Below are 22,225 nucleotides of genomic sequence, written 5' to 3' on the forward strand. Positions count from 1 at the left end.
TTTATTAATATTTCTTTGTAATGTTCATAATCTTGATCTGTATAGCTGCCAGGCCTTTTCCTAGTCATCAGTTCCCACAACCCAGGTGTTCCAGGGTACTTAACAAAACCACCTTTTTCTCCGAGACGAGATTCTGAATATACAATTATATCATCTCCCATAAATGTTACTCTGAAATTGCCAATTCTATGTATGATGCTACCATCAAGCTCTGTGTCAGCATATAAGCCAAAAACCTCATCTTTGTTGTCTTTAGGTGTGGTTAAATATTTTTGAGCAAGAAGACCCAATTCAATAGGATCCTGAGTAGCTTCAATTCTTCTAGGAGCAACAGGACTAGGTGTATGAATACTGGAAAGTGGGGTGAATGGATAATCTAATATGTTCCTTGCAGCTACAGGTACAAGCTCCGTGATCAAATCTTGATTTTGCTCTGTAACAGTTTTGATATTCTTACCTAAATTATTAATAGCATCAATGACAGGCTGTTCTGTTTGTTTGTGTTTTTCATAAATTCCTCGGTTCTCTGATTTCCATCCCTTGAATCTTTTTACAAGATAATCTCTTAACTTAAGATCATCAATGACTGGTCGTTTCATGGTTATTTATATATGTTTCAACGTCTAGAAAATCGTTGATTTTATTTCTGTATTTGCCAGTATTAGGTGTTCTTGTCATATCAATTGTGACAAACCCATAACTGTCCTGGTTCTAGCATCTGCTGCAAAACTTGGAAAAATCATTGTAGCTCAAGTCCCCACCTACATATTCATCGTGTATGTGTTTGAGGTTGGTATGATCTTGATGAAACACACATATAAAATTGCTGTTGTCTCGGATCAGCTGCTTCGGTATTTTAGAAAAAGTCTGTGCCAGGTAGAAGCAATCAATGTTTTTGTGCCGCCCCTGTGTAAAGAAATTTCTAACCTTGTTTTGATTATCCAGTATAATGTCATCAAACACAACAACAGAATTATCGAGACATTCATCAAGTGGCTTAACATCTGGTTCAAAAGTGGCTATATCCAATCCATTATATAGCTTCATCAGCTGCTGATATTTTAATTGTTCCAAGCTCTTAGAGAAAACATATAAGTGCCTGTTTTTCCAGTCTAACCAGTTGGGTGCCAATAAAAAATTATCAACCATTAGTGTAGTTTTACCACAAGCTGATGGCCCAACAATAAGACACCTAATATTATCAGGCAGCAAGTTGCCATTTCTCTTATTCTGTTGTTCAGGTTCTGGCAGCCTTTTTATAACATCCCAGGTGCTCATATTATTATTTTGTTTGCATCGATCCAGCTGTTTTCCGGATGACCCAGCCATTTGACAAGTAACTTGTTGCCTTTTCTGCGGATGATTTTTTCTATGAGATATGTGTCAGGCTGTTTAGTTTTGCTGAGTTCTTGTTCATAGAACCTGCCTTTGAGAATTTCTCCTCGGTGATCTTTTATTATATATGTCTTAAGGGTCCCGGGTTTAACTTGAACAACTGTAAATAATTCAGTACTCCAGTTTCTTGTAAAGCCTCTTTTGAATAAGTGCTTATATTTGCTGATTCTTACTTGATCACCCACCTTGTATTTGGCCTTTCTTGTTGTTGGCTGGTATCTAGGATAATAAACAGTCCTGATCAATTTTTGCTCATCAGATGAAGTTACTTCAGAGGGTTTCATGTTGATTGTGGAATGGACCGAGTTGTTATATTTATGTAGAAGTTCTGGAAGAATATTAATCCATTTATAATTACCTTGAAGTGTAAATTGTTTATACATAAGATTTTTTAAGGTTCTGTTGAATCTCTCTACAATTGAGGCTTTGAGGTCACTGTAACTCGAATAATGTTTTATTGCCTGGCTTTTAATAAATTGTTGAAACACTGAATTATAAAATTCTTTGCCATTATCTGTTTGCAAATAGCGCGGGGATCTTCCTGAATGATTGATGATTGTCCTGAGGGCTTCTGTAACACATTTTCCAGTCTTGGATTTGAGTGGCTCAGCCCAGGCAAATTTTGAAAATGTGTCTATTACAGTAAGTAGATACTTGTAGCCCTTGTTGATTTTGTCTAAGTTTTTCAACTGTCCAGTTGCCATTTCAATCAAGTCGCTCTGCCATAAATCATCTATACCCTTTGTGACTACTGGGAGTCTCTTAAAATTATGTCTGGCCTGTCTGTGTAATTCATCAACAATAATTTGTCTAGACATAATATGTAAACAAGAATATTGCAACTATGGGGTGTTCAGCAGCTGAGACTACAGGATTTTCTAAATATAATTTGTCCCCTATTTGTATTTTAAATTCCAGAGATCCATCATCTTCAGCATAGGCTGTTTCTAATGTATTGGGGTCTGTAAAATCCTCTAACTCTACACTGTTGATTTTCACTTTGTTATCAGCATTTGTTATTGATAAGGTAGGGTAGTGGTGTGCCTGTGGCTGATGCCAATATTTGATCTTGATTGGTCTCAATGTGCCCCCAACAAAAAACTGGTAATAAAATTGTGCAGGGGACAGCATATATATTTTGCCACCTGGTGTAAATGGAGAATCATATTCTTTGTTGGGGATGCTGTACAATTCAAGAATTACTGTATGTTTTGGATTCTCGATTATGCCTGTTATTTCCTTTTCTGCTGTGAGCAATCTGCTTGTTACAGATTCAAGGTGCTCATTGATGGTCCTAACAACATCATCATGGCCTGGCTTGATTTTTATGTCCACAACAAGTTTTTTGTATTGTTGCACAATTTCTTGTAGCTGGGTGGCAAAAACAGACAGAGCATTTGCTTGATTGGATTCCATGGTTCCTAGCTGTTGCTTGATATTAGCTACAATTTGTTGTAAATTTTCAACAACTGCCAATTTTGAATTTTGAGCAGTAAGATCATGGACTTGTCTTCTGATATCCTCAAACAGGGCATGCAGTTCATTAATATGTTGATTGGTTGGAAGAGTGGCCACTGTCTGAGTGAGATGTTTGATCTCTGTCTGGATATTCTTGATATCTTCTGATTTCAATATCCTATTCACAGCTCTCTTAATATTTTTAAGTTCCTGTGATGTGGGAAGATTTGATACTGTATTTTGCAAATATTCAAGTGCCAATTTCACATTGTTTAATTCAGAAGCATCAGCCACATTTTGCATAGCATTTTGGAGCAGGGTTATATCTGCCTGAGAGGGTGTGGATTGTTGTAAAATTTCAAGCTTTGTTTGGATATCATCGATCAAGTGATGAAAATGAGATAGCTCAGATTCAGTGTTGAGGTTTTCAAGCTTTGTGATTTGTTGCTGGACACTGACAAGAGTATCTACAATCCCAGGCAGGCGAGTTTCTTGTACATTTGCCAAATCACTTTGCACTGCTGCTATGGTACCTTCAAGATGAGTTATGGTACTTTGAATTTTTCCAAAATCTTCATATGTTTCGAGTTGCAGCTTAATGTTTGCTACACTCCGAGTTATTGCATTCAAAGCATCAGAAGATGGCAAGTTGTTCATAAAATTTTCAAGCGTCTCAATTTTTTCTTTAACCTCGGCTATGGCATTGTGCAGAGGATCCAGATTAGGTATCTGGAGTGACTGAATCTGTTCTTTCAGAGTGGAAATGACTAGATCAAAATCTTCTTCTGATTTTATGCTTTTGACAATTGTTTGGAGCTGTGTCTGGACATTATTTATTTGCTCTTCCAATTGTTGTTTCAATTGCTCGGAGTTGTTAGCCTGGGTCTTAAATTTGGCTTGAAGAGCTGCAACAGCTTCTTCTAAACTTTGAAAATTATTCAATGTTGCCAGATCAGTATATTTCTGAAGCAGCACTTTGAGTTCAGAATCAATTTTAAGAAGAGGGTCCATGCATTGTGATTGTAAATTTGTAATTTCTAATTGAAGACTAGCATTGAGTGTGGTTTGTAAAGCTTGTAAATCACTTCTTAATTTCTTGACTCTGACATCAAGCATCAGAATCTCATCACTGTGATCTTCATGTCTTGTATGGCCAAAAATATCATTAGGCATTTTGTTTTAATGGTTATTTATTATAGAGTATCTGATTCTTAATTCTATAAAAAAGGGTATAAGCTTGTCATATGATCCAGGGACCTCAATATATAAGCAGTCACCAGCAGAAACAGTATATACAGTGCCAGAAACCATGTTTGAGTGCTTAATTCTATAAATATTTCTCCCTACTGAAATCTTGACATCACCCTCAGGGGTTGTAATAAATTGCAATTGCCCACCTACAGGTAATTGGTAATGATTTAAATTATTGTTAAATATGTACAATGTTTTGCCTGTTTCTTCATCAACATCTGTAAGTATGCTGTTCAGATGAATAATTAACAAGCCACTCAGTTTAGACAGCATATCAGGAGAGGGTTGTGGTGTGGGCAGGTCCATAATAGCCTGTTTTTTGAACCCAAATAAGTTCATAGGCATGTTTATTTATTTCAAATCATGCTCTGTAATTGGGCATTGATTTCCACTTTTCAAATCACAATGCCCCCAAGGCAAAGTATGTGTGCCACATGATAAAATGCATCTCTTATCATCATGTGGGTCCAGGGCCACTTTTGTTACAATATTTGAAGTCAGCAAGTGATTCTCACTCTGAATTCTATTTTCTGATGTTCTAATTGAATTCTGTGATTTGATGCAATTTTTATAATCTTCAAATACAAGCTCTTTTTCCACAGTAACTCTGCCAATGCCCTTGGCCTTTTTGACAACAGCACTACATGTTTTAAAACTGTACATCTTGGCACTTAACCCAGCAAATTCCACAATAACATCGCCAAGTGTCTCATCTTTTAACTTGCCAGGCACCTTTTTGTTGTGGTGTTGTTGAATCTTTGTATGTTCAGTGGTATCAAAATATTTAAACAATTCAGGCTGTGACATATCTTGATAAACATCTTCTGTTTGAATTTCAAGAATAAAACTATCCGTGTCCATGTACAATAATTTTACACGATCACCGTAAAAAGGTTTCAGCACATCATAATACAATATTAACATATGTAATTTGGACAATTCCAATATCACAGCCCCTACATAAATAGGTTTATCAAACTTAATCTTTGTTTTCATCATGTTGAAAAGTGCCATGTGCTCATCATAAATTCTTCTGTAATTGAAGTTGGGCTTTGCAACCAATTTTTTGCTCCGGCTGGGGTCAGTAATTATTTTAACATCGGTATGTTTTCTGACATTTTCAATTGTTTTGCCATACACTGAATTCACCATCAATTTAAACAAGCTCTTATCAAATTCGCTCTTTGCAGATGTTCGAAGCTCCGTGTTTGTGTCAATATATGGTTTCAGCCATTCTGAGTGCCTGAACCTCAAAACTTTGCCAACTTTGGTTACTTGAACACCATGTTTCATTAGGAACTGGAGGTTTTTGTAATATATGACATATCCCTGTTTCGGCTCCAGGGTCATCATGAGCTTCTTCTGTTTAGAACCAGGTGGGCACCTAACCTCGGGAATTGGGGGCAGATCAGAAAATTTATTGTGCAAATCATCTGGAAATATCAGACCAGCCTCTAAGAAGAGGCCATGTTCACTGTCATCAAAATCCTGAAGATCTTCAATATTGAAATTATCAACCCACTCAAGCCCTGCATATGGCAGTTTTTGCATCATGGCGTGACCATAGAGGCTGTTTGCATCCATATAAATTATATAATTTGATGGCCGTGCTGGATCATAATCAGGCATATGCTTGTTATTTGCTCTGGCATATCTCTGGGAACATTGCACCATCCCCCCTCTTATACCTTTCTCCATAAACAGATACATATCTTGATCGTGGATTAGATCCAATTGCATTTTGGTATTCAAAAACGTTGCAGCCCATGCTAGACCAGGGGCACTGTAAAAATACACTGGGTCCAGTCCATAATTTTGCATGGAAGATTTTCTGAATGTCTGGATTATATCAGCTAAGAGGGTCACATCAAGTTTCAAATAAGCCATGTGATAATCACCAAATGTCTTGCATTTTAAACTTTTCCACATCAATTTGGCATGGTGATAATCTTCATCAGTAATTCCAGATCCTCTGATTTTGCTATAAAATGCTTCTTGTGGTGGCAGGGAACACTCATTAAATTTAGAAAAATCTGTAACATGGTCGTATGGATATACACCCTTCCGCCTAATTAATTTCAGGTCCTGATCTGGAAACAAGGCACGTGTGATTTTCAAGTCATCATCAGATAATTGAGTGGTCAGTGTGGCCAGGCTAGCAGATAAAAATCTGTAAGAATCAAGAAATCTTATGTGAATAGGAACACCATCAACTTTAATTATCTTGCTAATAGATATATATTTCTCATCATTTTCAGCTAAAATATTTAAATTCTGCTTCTCAAACCCCTCGTACCTGATCAAATGATGGAAATCATAATTGGATGCTCCATGGCAAAATATGGGGACAAATCTTGGTCTCTTGATCTGAATATTACAGCTATTACACAGGGCCTGTTTATATCGACCATCTGTATGAGAATGGTGATGAACCTTGATATTTGTATCTGAAAATTCACAATCACATACCGGGCATTTTTCTGCATTGTTGAAATCCTCAATCTGTTCCTCTGTTAAAGGCAACATAGGCTTTGATATTATTAAGATGTTAGATGCTATGTCACGGCACTCATTTTCTATTCTATGTGCAAATTCTTTGATGGCATCTGGTCCCATGTATGAATATTCTTTAGTAACAACACCATCCTGTACAACCATATAACAAAAACTGGAAGGTTCATGTAGCTGGTATGGTGTACTTGAAGATTCTTCTGGATCTGGGCTACAGAATGCAAGAGATTTGAGGTTCGATTCGAAATCACAGACAATATATACAGGGTGTTCCAATAAGGCCTCATATTTTTTGAATTTGCAATTTTCACTTGGATTGGGCATCACCATATGAACAGGTTTATGGTTGCCACAATATTTCAGATGCTCAATTAACTTGTTTTTTGCAATTTCTGCATTTTTTTCACGAATCCCATTTACCATTTTTTGACCATCAAATACAGTTAAACATCTTCTGCACAACTTGAATATTGTATTGGATTTGTCTAGTTGTGTTCTCACTAAAGCTTGAAGATTATGTATTAGAGTGTAATGGTATGTATCATCCTCTTCAATTAAGAGCAGATCAATCGGAATTGCAGCTTCATCATCAATTGTACTGATTCTGAGAGGTGCTATCGGGCAATTGCCAGTGGAACAAATAAATACATTAATAGATAATTGTTTGCCGTTGATGTGCCTGGCCCTTTTTTCAAATTTATCAATATTCGGAATAGACATTGGATATTCCAAACCCTCCATTGCTTCGTCAAAAAGATGTTCATGGTGTTTGTAATAAGTTATTCTCTGAGGATTCCTTGAAACTGGATACAAAGCAGCTAATATACACCACAAAAAGCATTTCTGGTCGGTGTTTTCAATATTGACCACGGCTCTTTTGTTTTTGATATTGGCAGGCAATGGCACATAAGTGGATCCTTGTAATGGAGTGAATTCAGAAATATTAACATATAGCTTGTGTGATGAACCGCATAGGCTCCATCCTGACTCTTTTGCCGCAAATTCAGAGTGTTTAATGTTCAATTGATCAATCAACCTGTTTATTATTGTGTCTGAATTTGAATTTGAATATACAGGTACAGTTTCTGTTATGTGGGGCTGTGTAAATTTTGTGCCATTTGGTTTCTTATATTGTACAAACAATTTGAGAGAGAGCTTATAAGATCCATTTTGTGCATTAAGAATTGCCTGCAGATCAGAATTTATACTGTTCAAGAAATTCTCAATGCCACATCTTGGCTCTGATACAAACCGGTGATCCCTTAATTGGCCGTTAAAACTGCTACGGATAGGTTCATGGCGTGGCTGCTTTGCTGCTCTGGCATTAACAGGTGCTTCGTGCCTTCTTTTCAGACCAGATGTAGATGGTTGTGAGGGCAATGTTGATGACTGTACATAAGAATTACACTTATGCCATTTGTAATATGCCTTGCTTAATATTTTATGGCATCTTGGACATATTTTCATGGCCTTTCTGCATTTCCTAGAGTTACAAATACGGCAATGCCTAGCCCAATGAGAACTAGATATATTTTTATTACACTGATTGCAATATTTTTGTTTTGGCATTTTTTCTTGTTGTTTATTATATAAGATTTTCTGGGCTTCAATTCCAAACTTTATACTTAATAAAAATATCAGTTGGGTTCAGCAGTTAATGGCTGAGCTGGTGCTTTTATACCCAAACAACAGCAGTAACTAGGTTTTGGTGATAGTTTTGCTGATGTACAACACACTTCACCAGGTTTAAAACCTCATCTCTATATCAACTAAATACAATTCAAAATTGGATTTTGAACTGTGCAATAAATATTCTGTAAGTCTCACTTGTGTTTATATTAACAGAACAAGACAAAACCAGAATTGTATTCAGGATTGCATGTTTTCATACAAAAAAGCCATATTTTTGACAAGTTTATAAACAACAATCATACAGATATAACTTTTACACACATGGCCGAATCTGTCTGAGCAGAGGAGAAAGAAGTGTTATTCTCATAGGTGAAAAATCGTATGTTTATGATGTGAGAAATGAGAGGGTCACGGAGCAGTTCTAGAGACCCGATTCAAACACAGAAACCCCTTGATTACAAAGCAATAATACCAACACTTTGCTGTCAGAGAGGTCCCAGACACTCTACCAGCTTTGAAACCTCAACTGTATTATCAGCTAACAGTGAATATCTCATGTGTGGACAGTTGTACATATTTCAATCTTTTATCAGGACTCGAACCCAAAGCCCCTTACAATGCAACAATATTAACACTTCTCAATATGGAATATGCCCACATTTTACTGCGTTCTGAGACCCTTATGCAGACAAAATTGGATTTTGAACTGCCATAATATTTTCTAAGTCTTTGCCTAGGCTCATATTATCAGAATAGAATTGCTTTCAGCACGAGGGGGGTACAGTTCATTGCCACTGTGTGAAAATATGTTTTTATCTCAATAATCTTTGTTACACTTTTACATGTTGCAGACATGTTACACGCACAGAAAGATTAATGACCTCTTCAGTGAATCATACAGAAAAATCATTAATGCTCCCTTCTAGCGTGTCTCTTGCGTGCCGGCAAAGCACGCAAACAATTAACTATGCTTACCCGCTCTTCTCCTATTGTATGGCTGAGCGAGTGGTTATAAAACATGAAAAAATAAGAAAATTCAGTTTTTTGTACAATATATTATTGTAAAACACTTTTTACCAGGTTTTCAGATCTGGGAGTTGTATATCAACTATTCTCAAAATCTCACTTGTGGACATATTATTTTGCCACATGTTTTCAATCTTAAATATTTTATCAGGACTCGAACCCAAAGCCCCTTGTTTACAAGACAACAATATTAACATTTTGCCATCAGGAGAGGCTTTGCATTTTATCAGGACTCAAACCCGAGCCTTTTGCTTACAAAGCAACAATATTAACATTTTGCCATCAGGAGAGGCTTCACATTTTATCAGGACTCAAACCCAGAGGCCTCCTGATTGCAAGGCAATAAAAACCATGCACCACACTCCACTGGGCCTCAGAACCCAGTAACTATAAGCTTTATATTAATATACATGGCAGAATCAATCTGAGCTACACTAAAATTCAATTCCTGGGATTTTGACAGAAAAACACACTATAAGCAATAAGATCATACGGGAACTTGGCATAATTTTAAGTATAAGCAAATCTGTCTGAGAGGCTTTCACCCTTTCTACACTAGAATTCAAAATTCTTAAAATTAAGAGCATATCACACTGGAAGAATTGGGGTATAGGCCCCTCTTGGCATTGTCTTAAGTACGGGTAAATCTATCTGTTGAGCCCTCGCCTTTTCTACACTAGAAATTCAGAATTTCTTAAAAATCAGAGCATATCACACCTGAAAAATTGGGGTACAGGCCTCTCTTGGCTTTGTTTTAAGTATAAGCAAATCTGATTGTTCAATCAAATAGCCTCGCCTTTTCTACACTTAAAAGTTGTGCTGTCCGTAGTATCAATTATACTACTATTATGCTAGACTTTTCGTATTTCAAAATTAAAGCGTCAGAATTTATTACAGGGGCAAGGTAGGAATTTGAGGGAAATAACGGAAAACAATAATTTTCCAATTACGTTTAAAAATGTGAAAATGACAAAATACGTAAATATTGCATTTTCAATTTAGTGTCGCTATTGAATTCGTTTATGCAAAACACCCTACTAATTATCTTAAACGGTTATTACTTACTCAGTTTATTATTGAGAAACTAGACAATACTATTTATAATAATAATAATAATAATAATAATAATAATTTATTTCCGTAAACCTGCAATACATAGGTATGGAAAACGTCAAGGATTACATGTGTATTATTGAGAGTTTTTCTACAAATAGTTTAAGATACATGATTGTTAAGAATATGGTATATCCTAAAAAAGTTACATAAAAATTATCATACACAAAAGGAGATATTATTGAACAGAATTTCATACATGAGGGCATATATGTTACAACTAATACAAAATAAAGTATATATATATATATATATAAAATGAGTAAATATGGTGTAATTACATATGATAAAAATTAGAGGTAGCCTATCATTAGTTAATTTCTAGACCTGGATTTTCCATAAATTCAGTTAGACTATACAGTGCTTTGTTTAGCAAATAGTCTTTTATAGCTAATGTCTGTTTAATTTGGGGTGTGAGTATTTTAATATTGTTTGGGAGATTATTATAGTACCATATTCCAGAATTCAATGGTGTGTTTTTTGATAACTGCAGTCTGTTTTGTTTTAGGTGATAGTCATTCTTGCTTCTAGTGTTGTGGTCATGTATTTGGTAATTTTTGGTCACTAGACCAGTATTTAAAACAAATAAGATGACTTTGTATATGTATAGAGAGAAAACAGTCATTATTCGTTGCTCTTTAAAAGTTTCTTTACAGGAAGTTCTATAACCTAATTTAAACATAATTCTCAATGCCCTTTTTTGAAGTCTTAGTATTCTGGAGATTTTAATATGAGAAGCTCTACCCCATGCTACAATACCATATTCAATATGAGGGTAAATAAGTCCATAATAGATTGTTTTATTGATTTCAGTTACGTTATAATGTGCTAGCTGTTTCAAAAGATAAAGATTTGTGGCTAGTTTACTACATATATTGTTAATCTGCTCGTCCCATGTTAAATCATTGTCTATGATAACACCCAATAATTTGGTAGAATATTTGTACCTTATTAGAGCCCATACACACATAAAGTTATTTTCTAAACTTTTCAAATTAGCGGGAAAGGTCACGCATGTGAGCGTACAAGACGTGGCCAGAGCCCACGTCGAAAGTACGTGAGTCACGTTCTATAAAGATAATAAACACAGTTTACTGCCGATGACAAAGTTTCACATTTTCAGGGCCCTATCCGGAAGTCACCAGAGAACATCGGAAGTGACGTCGCTTCGCAGTAACTCCGCCGGTAGAGCCACTGGATTCAGTGCTTTAATCAAGAACAGAGTGGACAAAATTAAACGAAAAGTTTGGGTGAGTCAGAGGCAACGTAAAATATAATCGTGCTACCTGATGGTGCTAGCTATCTACATACAGTGTTTTTTTTTTTCTGGGAAGAATTGTTCCGGTACTCAGTGGCGTAGCAAGGGATGGGCGAAGTGGGCGACCGCTCGGGGCCTGCGTCCGATGGGGTTGATACGAAAAATGTAATGACTATAATATTAGAGTAGTGGTAATGACAATTTCCATAATAAATACCCGAAAAGTGTCGTATTTCACAGGTGTTGGTGCACCACCCGAGAATGCTGCCACACAGCGGAATCTTCCTTCCGGCCAAGATCCGCGAGTCCCTGAGCGTGATGGTGAGGCCGAGTGACACCTACAGCACGAGCGAGGTGTCGCAGGTGGCCGTGCAGAGGCGCCAATGTCTCTTCTCCAGCGAGGTGGTCCCCAGATTCCCAGGAAGATATACGGAGTCCAGGTGCATCATGGAGTGTCGGTCTTCTTTCATCCAGAAACACTGCAACTGCAGCCTTTACGTCTACCCTCCGGAAGGCGAGTCTTAAGTTCTATACATTTCTCACAAAAGTTTGGGATATTGTTATAGGCACAGTCTTGGAATGCAACAACACATGGTGCTCGACGTTCTTGTGTTTCCGCCGACATATGCCACCGTGCCTATCACCTATTGACTAATATAACAATATCCCAAACTTTTTCTGAGGAGTGTATTTTACAAGGTGACTACGTACGCAATAATCAGGTGGATGCGGGGGCTTCGGAAATATAATATTCGCCGGGCCTATAATCAAATATATCAGATATTTTTCCTTAGTCTGAAGTGCAGGTGTCCTTTATAATTATAATATAAACATTATTACATTTAATTTTTATATTTCGCATTATTATCTAAAAGCAAGAAGCAGAATATGTTCAAGGTTAAAACAGAATTATGCGAGGCTAAGAATTCATGTACTTCTGGTGCGACGTTCATTATATACGTATATATTATACAATGGGAGTATTAAATGTCAAAATGTTACTTTCAACTATAAAAGTGGCCAGGCCGTAGCCATAATTCTATTTCTGGAGGCTCATCCCTTAACAGTCCGGGCGTCGCCAGATATATTTGAACAGGGATTCAGGCCATTGATAAAACTTGATTTGTACAAATACCTATTAATGACAATAATAATTATTGTTATTTTACAATAATAAATATTATAAAATATTTAAAATATACCAATTTTAATCTAAATTTATTGTTATTATTACATACATGTAGAGACTTTTCTAGTCGATCGACCGTATCAGTGAATATCTAACACAATTGTTGTCCATGTACTGAAAATCATACTTATTGAATTTTGTTATTAACTTTTACACAATCGCTCAAAAAAAACGCTTTAACAGTTAGTGGCAAATTTTACTCATAAAGTTTATATTCTGTGACCTCTAACAAAGAAAACTATAAGTTTTGGAAGCTGCGGATCCATTTATTCTTTGGATTAAATGGTAGAATATAAATATATAACTTGGTTCCTCTATTATACACTAAACTTTTTTCGATGTAATGCAGTTTTTAATAATAATAACCCATAGCTCTACAGCCCGTGAGAGCCTTGGCTTACCTACCGACTGCTGGTCTCCCTCCCACACTGTTCCTCCGTCACATGTTGTAGCGTGGAGATCTTAGACCAGTATTGGAGTGTCGGGAGATCAGCCCGACGAGCGCCCAGCCGTTGCAGGTCTTCTTGATCGGGTTACATTCACTCACTCGGAGCTTCCCAACTTCCTCACGATGGTGGGTTGCCACCGGCTAATGCAGTTTCTACTGTGGTTATAACTTTATTTCTGTTATTAGCAATAAAAATAACATTTAAATTAGATATTTGTAGGATTTCTGGGGGCTTCAGCCCCATTTAGCTCTTCCCCCGGGCTACTTGGCTGAAAGTGGCAATGTTTAATCACATCCATAATCCATAACATAATTGTGTTTTCATCATTGGATTTTGGGAATCCCTAAGCTTATTTGCTTTGGTGGGGTATATGCGATTTCATTTCGGGGGGTACTATTGCCTTACAGTTGAAAATACCATAGAACAGTGGTGCTAACCTAGGACATGAAATCTTATGATAACATTTACACGTAATTTAGGAACACTTATATTTGCATTCTAAGAAAAGCCAAACTCATACAAAATAAGAGATATCGAACTAGTAACAAAGATAACTTGCAGAAATTTCTATTGCCCGTTCAACTCGACGAAGACGTACGGCGAGAAATGTGATCTACCTCCAATAAACAAAGCTGACGAAATCAACTCTAGTTGCAGGTTCTCGTACTTTATTTCACAATGGGCAGAGCAACGGCAGGAGTCTGGGAGCTTCATGTAAAATCTCTGACGTGAAGTAGAATGCAATTCTTTTAAAGGTTGAATACTGCTTTCCGAAATAATTTTTCAGATGTTTTTCCTCCATAGCTAAGAAATGGTGCGCTATATGCTTTAATTCCACATTTTTTGATTGATTTGTTTTATTTTACTTCGCTTTTTATGCCACTTAGGCTTATTTGCGAAGATGGGGATCAGTGATGATATGTTGAAATTGATGAATGGACACTCACAAACATCCATGTCCAGGCCAGGATTCGAACCCGGGACCACTGGCGTCGTAGCGCGATGTGCTAACCACTCCGCCACAGGGGCCGGTAAGATGGGAATGAGTGATGATATGATGAAATTGATGAATGGACACTCACAAACATCCATGCTCAGGCGGGGATTCGAACCGGAACTCCACATTCTTTGGAGGGGGTGATTTTGAAAATTTTCTTTTTCCGGGAATAAACATTCGTGAATAAATAGAGGGAGTCCACCGTATCCCCCCCGTTAATTAACACACTGCCTAGGCATAGCTTGGTGTGGCCACGGTCGTCCCTGGTGTGACAATCCGAAATTTCTAATTTAATTCATTTCTCATGTTTCAGACGGCTACAACTGGTGCACTCCACCCGGAATACTTTGTATACAGAGACTGCAAAGTAAGTTATTCATTCCTCGACCCTTTTCATATTAGACATTGTTACGTCCTTGCACATTTTGTAACTTTGAGGTATGATTATGAATGTACATGTAAAAGGAAGAATGATGTAGTATCATCTTGATTGCTTGATAATGTTTATAAATTTACATATTGTATAACTCAGTTTGTGACGTAAAGGTGAACGCACCAATCAGGATGTTTATGATCTAATGAATTAACCTTTGTGTAATACACTAATGAAGTCAGTTCGTTTAACGCAACATGCACAATGCTATGATGTAAATATAAACCCGCCAATCAAATCTTACCAATGTTAATGAACTAACCAGATTGTGTTTAGATAATGGCGGAACGTTTAAATTTGTAATTTTTCCCAAATTGTAAGAAGTTTATTAACGTTAAAGAAATAATTGTTAATTCAAATGAATACGTAAATTTTCTTTGTAAATTACTCAAAGCAAAACTATGTATATTCTAAATATCTATTTGTTATAATTCAGAATATTGTATCAAAAAATTACCTAAAGCCCGGAGTTCGAGGCTGGAAACTTGAGTATGAATAATACGACACATTTTGCGTTGAAAAAGGTGAGTCAGTGTCAGTCTAGGAAGAAGTGATGCTTCTCTGCAAGACGTCATGTGTGTTGCCTAACTCTACGGATGTGGTATTAGTTGCCACTAGAAATTTGCTATTTCAATCCACTCGTTGCCGTAGAGTTAGGCAACACACATAGCACCTTGAAGGATAGCGAGCATTTCAGTAAAGTCCACGCGTTTGCTTCGTTAACGTCGAAGAACTAAGGAAACCCGCCGCCACAAACGTGGGTGGGGATAAATAGCAGGCGAGTTGTATTCGTCCAATGACACCTGACCTTCAGCCAATGGGCGCAGCTGTCATTCTGCTCGTCTACTCCACGTGGAGTCTCAGTCACATGACTGCGGATACGCTGTTGCCGTACTTTGCAACTTCAATATGGAGACCGTGGGAAGGTGGTTGTGCGCGGAGGGACAAGGTGGCGTAGAGTAGATGTGTGGCAACACTGTGCGTTGAATGTGATTGTTGCAGCTGGTGGGCGCGCTCCGTCGACTTCAAAGCCAGCCTGTTATTAACGTAGCTAACGCGTCGACTACATCTAGATATCGCACTTTTATTCCCGGTGAATGTACGTATTACATATTATCCTAATTAATTTTAATGGCTCAGTTTAAAAATATATATTTGTGGTGCACACTACTACAATTTTTAAACAGCTTGATAAAATGATAGAATTTAATTTAGGAGAGGACTGTATACCACTTTGTAAATAAACATGAAGAATCTCAGTGTTAATCGTAGAATATTATAAAATTTAAGGATATGTTCCAACACTGTAGCAGACCACTGTCATTTCTGTGCGTGAATAGTGTGTATTTTTTCTTCAGAAGCTCTGTATGTGCGTAAACCCCCTGAGGGAACTCCGGGCTTCACAGACAAAATGTTTGGACTGGAGTGCGACTGTCTGCCCAGCTGCTCCGAGACCGACTACCATATGGAGCACAGATACGAACTTCTGTAAGTCCACTTCGTTATTTAAATATTGTGTTCATCTCGGGCCATTTGATGGTAATTGTATCTTACTTCATCATAAACAACTGAATACTTGAGAAGATATAGCAATCCAGAAAGTAATCTCTTTCTGTATTTACTTATTATTTTCTTTTCTTTTTTTTACCAAACAGGTATTACTTGCTGGACCTGCCTCTTATAATATAAAATTTAATATTAAGGTTAATTCTACCTCTATGTCATTGTGAAACTACAATTATTTACTTTCTATTTAGACATATTCACTCCTGAAAATTGTCATTAAATTATAAGTAATTTAAACCTAATTTTACTGTATATTTGTCAACAGATCATACTTCAGACATAGCCTAATCGAATTAGCACACTTTATGATTATGCTACAATTGATTTATTAATAGTTGATATGTTAGCGGTCTCGCCTTCCGTGCGAGTGGTCCTGCGTTCGATTCCCGATGGGAGCACATAAAATTTCGGTGTTGGAGCAATTTGGGAACTACTTCAAATCCGGTATTGAAAGATAGAAAACAACGGCATTGGGACTCGATGCTTTGCCCATGCGTCACCCAATGAACCACTTCCCACTCAACTACAGTAAAATATCAGATTTTTAGCTGTTTGTCCACCTGAAAAGAGAAAGGGACATGTTTTTTCTAAAATTTCGTATTTTGTACAATAACTTTAAAAGCTTCTGAGATTCAACCCCTTACCTTGATACGAATGCTCTGAAAAATACATTTTCGACAAAAATGACTCGCGTATTTAGACTAAATTATGTCATGTAAGGAAGATAATTACAGAAATCACTCTAACAATATTAATTTTGATCCAAAATGTTCTGACTAGAATGATCCTTGTTTCATTTGTCTAGGCTTTACCGTTTCAGTATTGCTGATTAACCAAACGTCTGCAAATACAACATTCACTGCACGAGTGCACGCTATGAATGAAAACATAGCTATCATTCTAAACCACACATGATAATAAAATGTTATATATTTTTTAAATATAGATACATATGTGAAATCATATGCCAATTAATTCAAAGTTGGACCACTACATACGGATCAATACACATTTGGTTCCTTTTCAGAGATAACAACAATACCTTTCTCGACGTGTTCTTCAAAGACTTAACCATGATTCGCTACAGGCGTGAAGTTCCTTTTGGATGGATTGATCTCTTAAGTAAGGAGTTGTTGCTTATTATTATTTGTAACTTAGAAACAGTAGCGTGCTCAAGGGGGGGTTGGTGGGGGTCATAGCCCTTCCTTTGGCCAAGTATTTCCAAAAGAAGAACGTCGATAGCAGGAAAAGATGGCAAAATGAGGGCTGACTAGTAAAAAAAGAGTATACGTAACCCCCTCTCCACCATTCTAAAATTCTGGGTACGCTATTTTTTGTAATATCTGAAAATTCCTTCCACAGTTTTCCTAAAATATAAAGATAGTAATAGAAAATGCCACAAGGAAAATACAGTTGCAAAATATGACAAAATCAGTTTTCGAATTTAAGAGGAAACTTGGAAACTCCCTTTTCTTACCTACGTTCTGTATTTATCAACCGATAAAAAAAAAATATCGTAATTTCATTGTGTCAAGGATCTACAGCATTAAAACGTAATTTAAGAAAGATTATTAACTTATGCCTTAACTCAAACATTTCACGCTTATTGTTATTGTCATAATGAAATAATTTGAATCATCTTCCATTAAATAGATCACAACCTTTATGTCAAAACCCTCTAGCTTCGAAATACACAACTATTTAGCTTTATTGATTTTTCCCCCCCAAAGTGACGTCTGTTCAGGAGGGCTCCTCAAAAGTGGACGAATTATTTTCAAAGCGACTCTGCTTTGTTACTAGTGAATGCTAATATTCTCTTTCTTCCCTCTTCACATTGAAATCTTCCTTTTCACCTATCTTGCTTTCTCTCCACCTTCCTTTGCACGTTTCTATCTTTCTTACTTCTCTTCCTATACAGGTTTCATCTTTTCTTCTTACCAGGTTTCTTTATTTCTCTCTTTTCAATGTTTCTATCTTACTCTCTCCCTTCTAACTCTTTCTTCCTTTCCAAGTTTCCGTTTTCTACTTTCTCTCTCTCTCTCTCTCTCTCTCCTTCCATGTTTCCATTTTTCTTTCCTTCTTTTTCTTTCCAGACTTCTTTCTCTCTCCCGATTCTTTCCATGTTTCTACCATTCTTACTATTTCTTTTCACGTTTCTCTTATTACTATATTTCTTTCACCTTCTCTCTCTTCTTTTCGTGTTTTCTTTGTCACTATACTTCCTATCATTCCATCTTTCTCTCTGTCACTTTTCTACCATTCCATCTATTTATCTTCTCCCATCTCTCTGTCTTCCTCTGTTTCTTGCTTTCTTCCTCTATTTTATCATTTTCTCTTCTTATTTCTGTGTCTCATTCTATCTCTCTCCTTTTATCTCTGGGTAGTGTTTCACATACTTTTATCTTATATCTTTACCAGCAAATTTACAGTGCATTGAAGCTTTTTTCTTAAATTTCAAATTATCTACAAATCTTGTTGAATAATAACGTACTTCTCTTTTTTCCTGAAGGTTCATTTGGAGGCATTATTGGACTTTTCCTCGGTTCGAGCCTTATGAGTCTGGTAGAATTAGTGTATTTCTTCACTCTTCGTGTACTCTGCGTTAAAACGCAGTGTAAGAAGGTTAACACTATTCATACTGCGAAGGAAAATGTCTGGACAACTCCCACTTCGAGGATTCAACACTTCAACTATTTGCCTTGAAATTCTACATTTCATACTCTCCACATGGTGGTGCTGCGGTCGCAAATCATCACAGCCATTAATGTTTTCTTCTTAAGATACTGAGTAAAGTGTGTTGTGAATTAAATCTGATGTAAAATTACTTATTTCTTATTTATGTAATTTAGCGTAGCTTTTCTGCCATATTTGGCTAATCGCGACGATGAGAAATGATGATGATGTGATGAAAATGGTGAGACAATAAAAATACCCATGCTCGGGGCGGGATTCGAACCTGAAACTCCTGGTGTCGTTGCTCTATTTATATTAATATTTCATATTTTCTCTTTTGTTCTGTAAGAAAGCATAAATATTTATACTTCGTAATACCATTTTGCGTTTTTGAAATCAATTTGTTTTGAGAAAAAAGTCGAACGTGTAGAAATTGATTTCCACTACGTGTATTTCTTTGTATATGCAATAACAACCGTATGTGGCCTTATTCTAGTTTCACATCAGGTAAAATTTGATATGTGTTGGGACGTGATCAAATTCCTCGCTCCAGCATTGCCAACTCACAATTCTTAGCGCGAGCGAAAAACTCGGATACACTCTTTGGCCAGCTTCTTATTGTAGGATCTTTTGTGTCATTTAATTTTAGAATTGTTCCTCCTTAAAGGAAGACACAAAGGTTATAACTAAAGTCAGTCCAATAACCAAGCAGAGTGGAAGACTTGTAATGTGAGATTTAAGCTGTAAAATTGTGAGCTTTGGAGATAGAACTACTACTGTATATTAATATGAGGTTTATTTGACATTTCGCCTGACGGGCTTTAGAAAACAAAAACACCCGGGTTCGATACCCGGTGGAGGCACAAGTGGTTCGGATCCCACTTTAAACTGTAGGTCCAGTCCCGATTAGCCTTACTGTGCACAAAGTGAACTTAAAACACCAAATCAATCAATCACTCAAAGAAACAAAAACAGTGTGAATAAAGAATATAAACCCTAAATGACAATCAGTAACTGAATAATTCCACAAGAAAATTATAGAAACCAAATGACAAATAATTCTTTACATAATGATACTGTTCCGTTCTATGAATTCAATATGGCAATGACTTCCAATCTGTTTTATTTTAATCTAAAGTATTTCCCTTTATTTCGACTTAAGAGCTGTTTTTTAATAGTCAACTCTGGCAGAGGACCTAGTTAAAACCAGATCAAAGAGTGCAGTGAATTTACAAAAAATACCCAACTAATCTAAAGAAAGTTAAAAAGATACTTAACATACTAAACCACTACTTCCTGTCTTTGTTCTATTTTAACTCGTCCATTTTTTAACTTACAAAAAACTCAACTTAAAGTGCGATACTCTCAGCCAATCAGTAGGACGCTGGACGTTTGACGTGGCATTACGCAAGGTTCGTGCGTCGCTTGCACCTTACCGTCTACAGCAATGATTCTCAAAGTATGGTACGCTTAACCCAGGTGTACATCAACGACTTGAAGGGGGTACACGATCAGCTCGACAAAGACATATCGAGAATATCCACACGACAACATTTCTGCTGCAGGTGCATAGAGCAGACTTCATAGCTTAACACTCAGCAGGAAAATAAGCTGATTTTGTCACTGACACTCTTAATCTTTGTTTCATGTACTAGTTCGTAATCTATAATAGACTAAATTTGGAGCCAAATCTCCGCTTCAAAATTTCAAGTGCATAACCAAATTATCGAGGTGCTTGGCCTTGGGTAGAAAAATGTATCCTCTACACGCCAGCACTTCTTTGCTTGTAATTTGGTCATCGGTTTCCACATGTTAAGAGTTCCTCACTAGTTACGTGATGTTCATAGGCGCCGACTCCATGGGGTTTGTGGGGGCTCGAGCCCCCCCAATGTTAACGATGTGGGGGCGGAGCCCCTCAAATAATTTTTCTTAAGAGGATCTAATGTATTATTTTGCTTCTCTTGTAAAGTTTACTCCGAATTGTGCCACATGAACTTAACTTTAAATACACATTTGAAATGTTTTTGAATCTAGATCATCATCTTTGGGGGTCTGAGACCGCTAAACCATCAACTTTGGGGGGGGGGGCTATTACCAGAGACAGCAAAACACATGACTTATTACTGTAATTATGAGTATTGTTAAAATTTTTACTAAAAAGAGTTTCAAAAGGACGATGTGCATGAACTAGGAGAGTGGATGGGACGTTCGGGATACAAATGGCTCTCACATGACATTCAGAACGAGATCATTGATATATTGTTTTGCGCTCCGTAGTAGCAGATATTAAAAGTCGGGAATATTTTGCTATTATGGTTGACGAAATTTGTGACATGTCCATCCGTGGACAATTAAGATTCTGCATTCGAACTGTGAATAAAAATTTTAATATTTTTGAGGAATTCATGGGCTTTTATGAGATTCCGAACACTGAGGCCAAAACTTAAAAAAGGGAGAGAGCTAGTCATTCATTAATTTATTTCAGTGATCAGAGCCCCCCCCCAAAATTTTTTTTGACAAGTCGGCGCCCCTGGTGATGTCCTACAGACGGAAGTCATTTCGTCTAATGAAATTAATACGTATATTCTTCCGGCGTTATGCGTTATGAGGCCACAGGTTCCATGTTAGAACCTTGGACAGACGTGAATGTATCTTCAAAACCAATCAAACGGAAAACGAATTCAAGAAAATGTTGGAAATTTTAATATAATCCATGGCTCTACAGCCCTGGAAGCATGGCCGTATTTAGAGGGGGGGTTTCTAGGGTTCAAACCCCCCCCCCCGAAACTTCTGACATGTTGGATTAATGGAAGTTCAGAAACCAAAATCTGAAACAAATTTTCATTTTTTTTTCGAAGCATCACAAAAATACATGGAGACAATGTTGAAACGATCGAGCTAGAATTTTCATATATTTGGAATTCTGAAACTTGAGTGAAACAGGATTTATTATCAGAATCGTAGCCCACCAGCGACCCCTCCATTATCACTTCTGCTGTCATCTTTCGAGTGTTGCTCCCGCGTCACAAGGAATATAGACTGAAGATTCCCTTAAGATTGTCCCAAAATTCCCTTTCCAGCTTTTAAATTCCACGTTCGATAAAGTCGAAAATCCCCTTTGATAGGAGTTCAAACCTAGGATCTCCAGTTTTGTAGCGCATTACGTTCGCGATTGAGGTTACAATCCATGCACCAGGCTAAGTTTTTAAAAAGAATAACTGGTTCCACAATTTTCAAAATTCCAAAAATTTAATTTTAAAGTCAAACAACAAAA

The 22,225-nt window shown here is 36.8% G+C and overlaps 1 protein-coding gene across 1 annotated transcript; it reads left to right on the top strand.

The window, feature by feature from the left end:
- The first annotated feature begins 10,124 nt into the window (after positions 1-10,124).
- Positions 10,125-19,102, top strand: LOC145979555 (pickpocket protein 19-like). Its single transcript, XM_083112526.1, has 7 exons — positions 10,125-10,177; positions 11,510-11,636; positions 11,885-12,158; positions 14,593-14,646; positions 16,071-16,200; positions 17,306-17,400; positions 18,788-19,102. The coding sequence occupies exons 3-7, from the start codon at positions 11,906-11,908 to the stop codon at positions 18,979-18,981; spliced, it is 726 nt and encodes a 241-aa protein (XP_082968652.1). The 5' UTR covers positions 10,125-10,177; positions 11,510-11,636; positions 11,885-11,905; the 3' UTR covers positions 18,982-19,102.
- The last annotated feature ends 3,123 nt before the right edge of the window (positions 19,103-22,225 follow it).

The sequence above is a fragment of the Lepisma saccharinum genome, chromosome 26 (assembly GCF_977018435.1).
Source record: "Lepisma saccharinum chromosome 26, izLepSacc3.1, whole genome shotgun sequence".
Taxonomy (NCBI): domain Eukaryota; kingdom Metazoa; phylum Arthropoda; class Insecta; order Zygentoma; family Lepismatidae; genus Lepisma; species Lepisma saccharinum.

Bases quoted from the DNA above. Each gene is read 5' to 3' on its own strand.
- LOC145979555 (XM_083112526.1), top strand. From the start codon at position 11,906: ATGCTGCCACACAGCGGAATCTTCCTTCCGGCCAAGATCCGCGAGTCC. The intron at 12,159-14,592 runs GCGAGTCTTAAG...CTCATGTTTCAG, and splicing joins TTACGTCTACCCTCCGGAAG to ACGGCTACAACTGGTGCACT. The intron at 14,647-16,070 runs GTAAGTTATTCA...TTTTTTCTTCAG, and splicing joins TTGTATACAGAGACTGCAAA to AAGCTCTGTATGTGCGTAAA.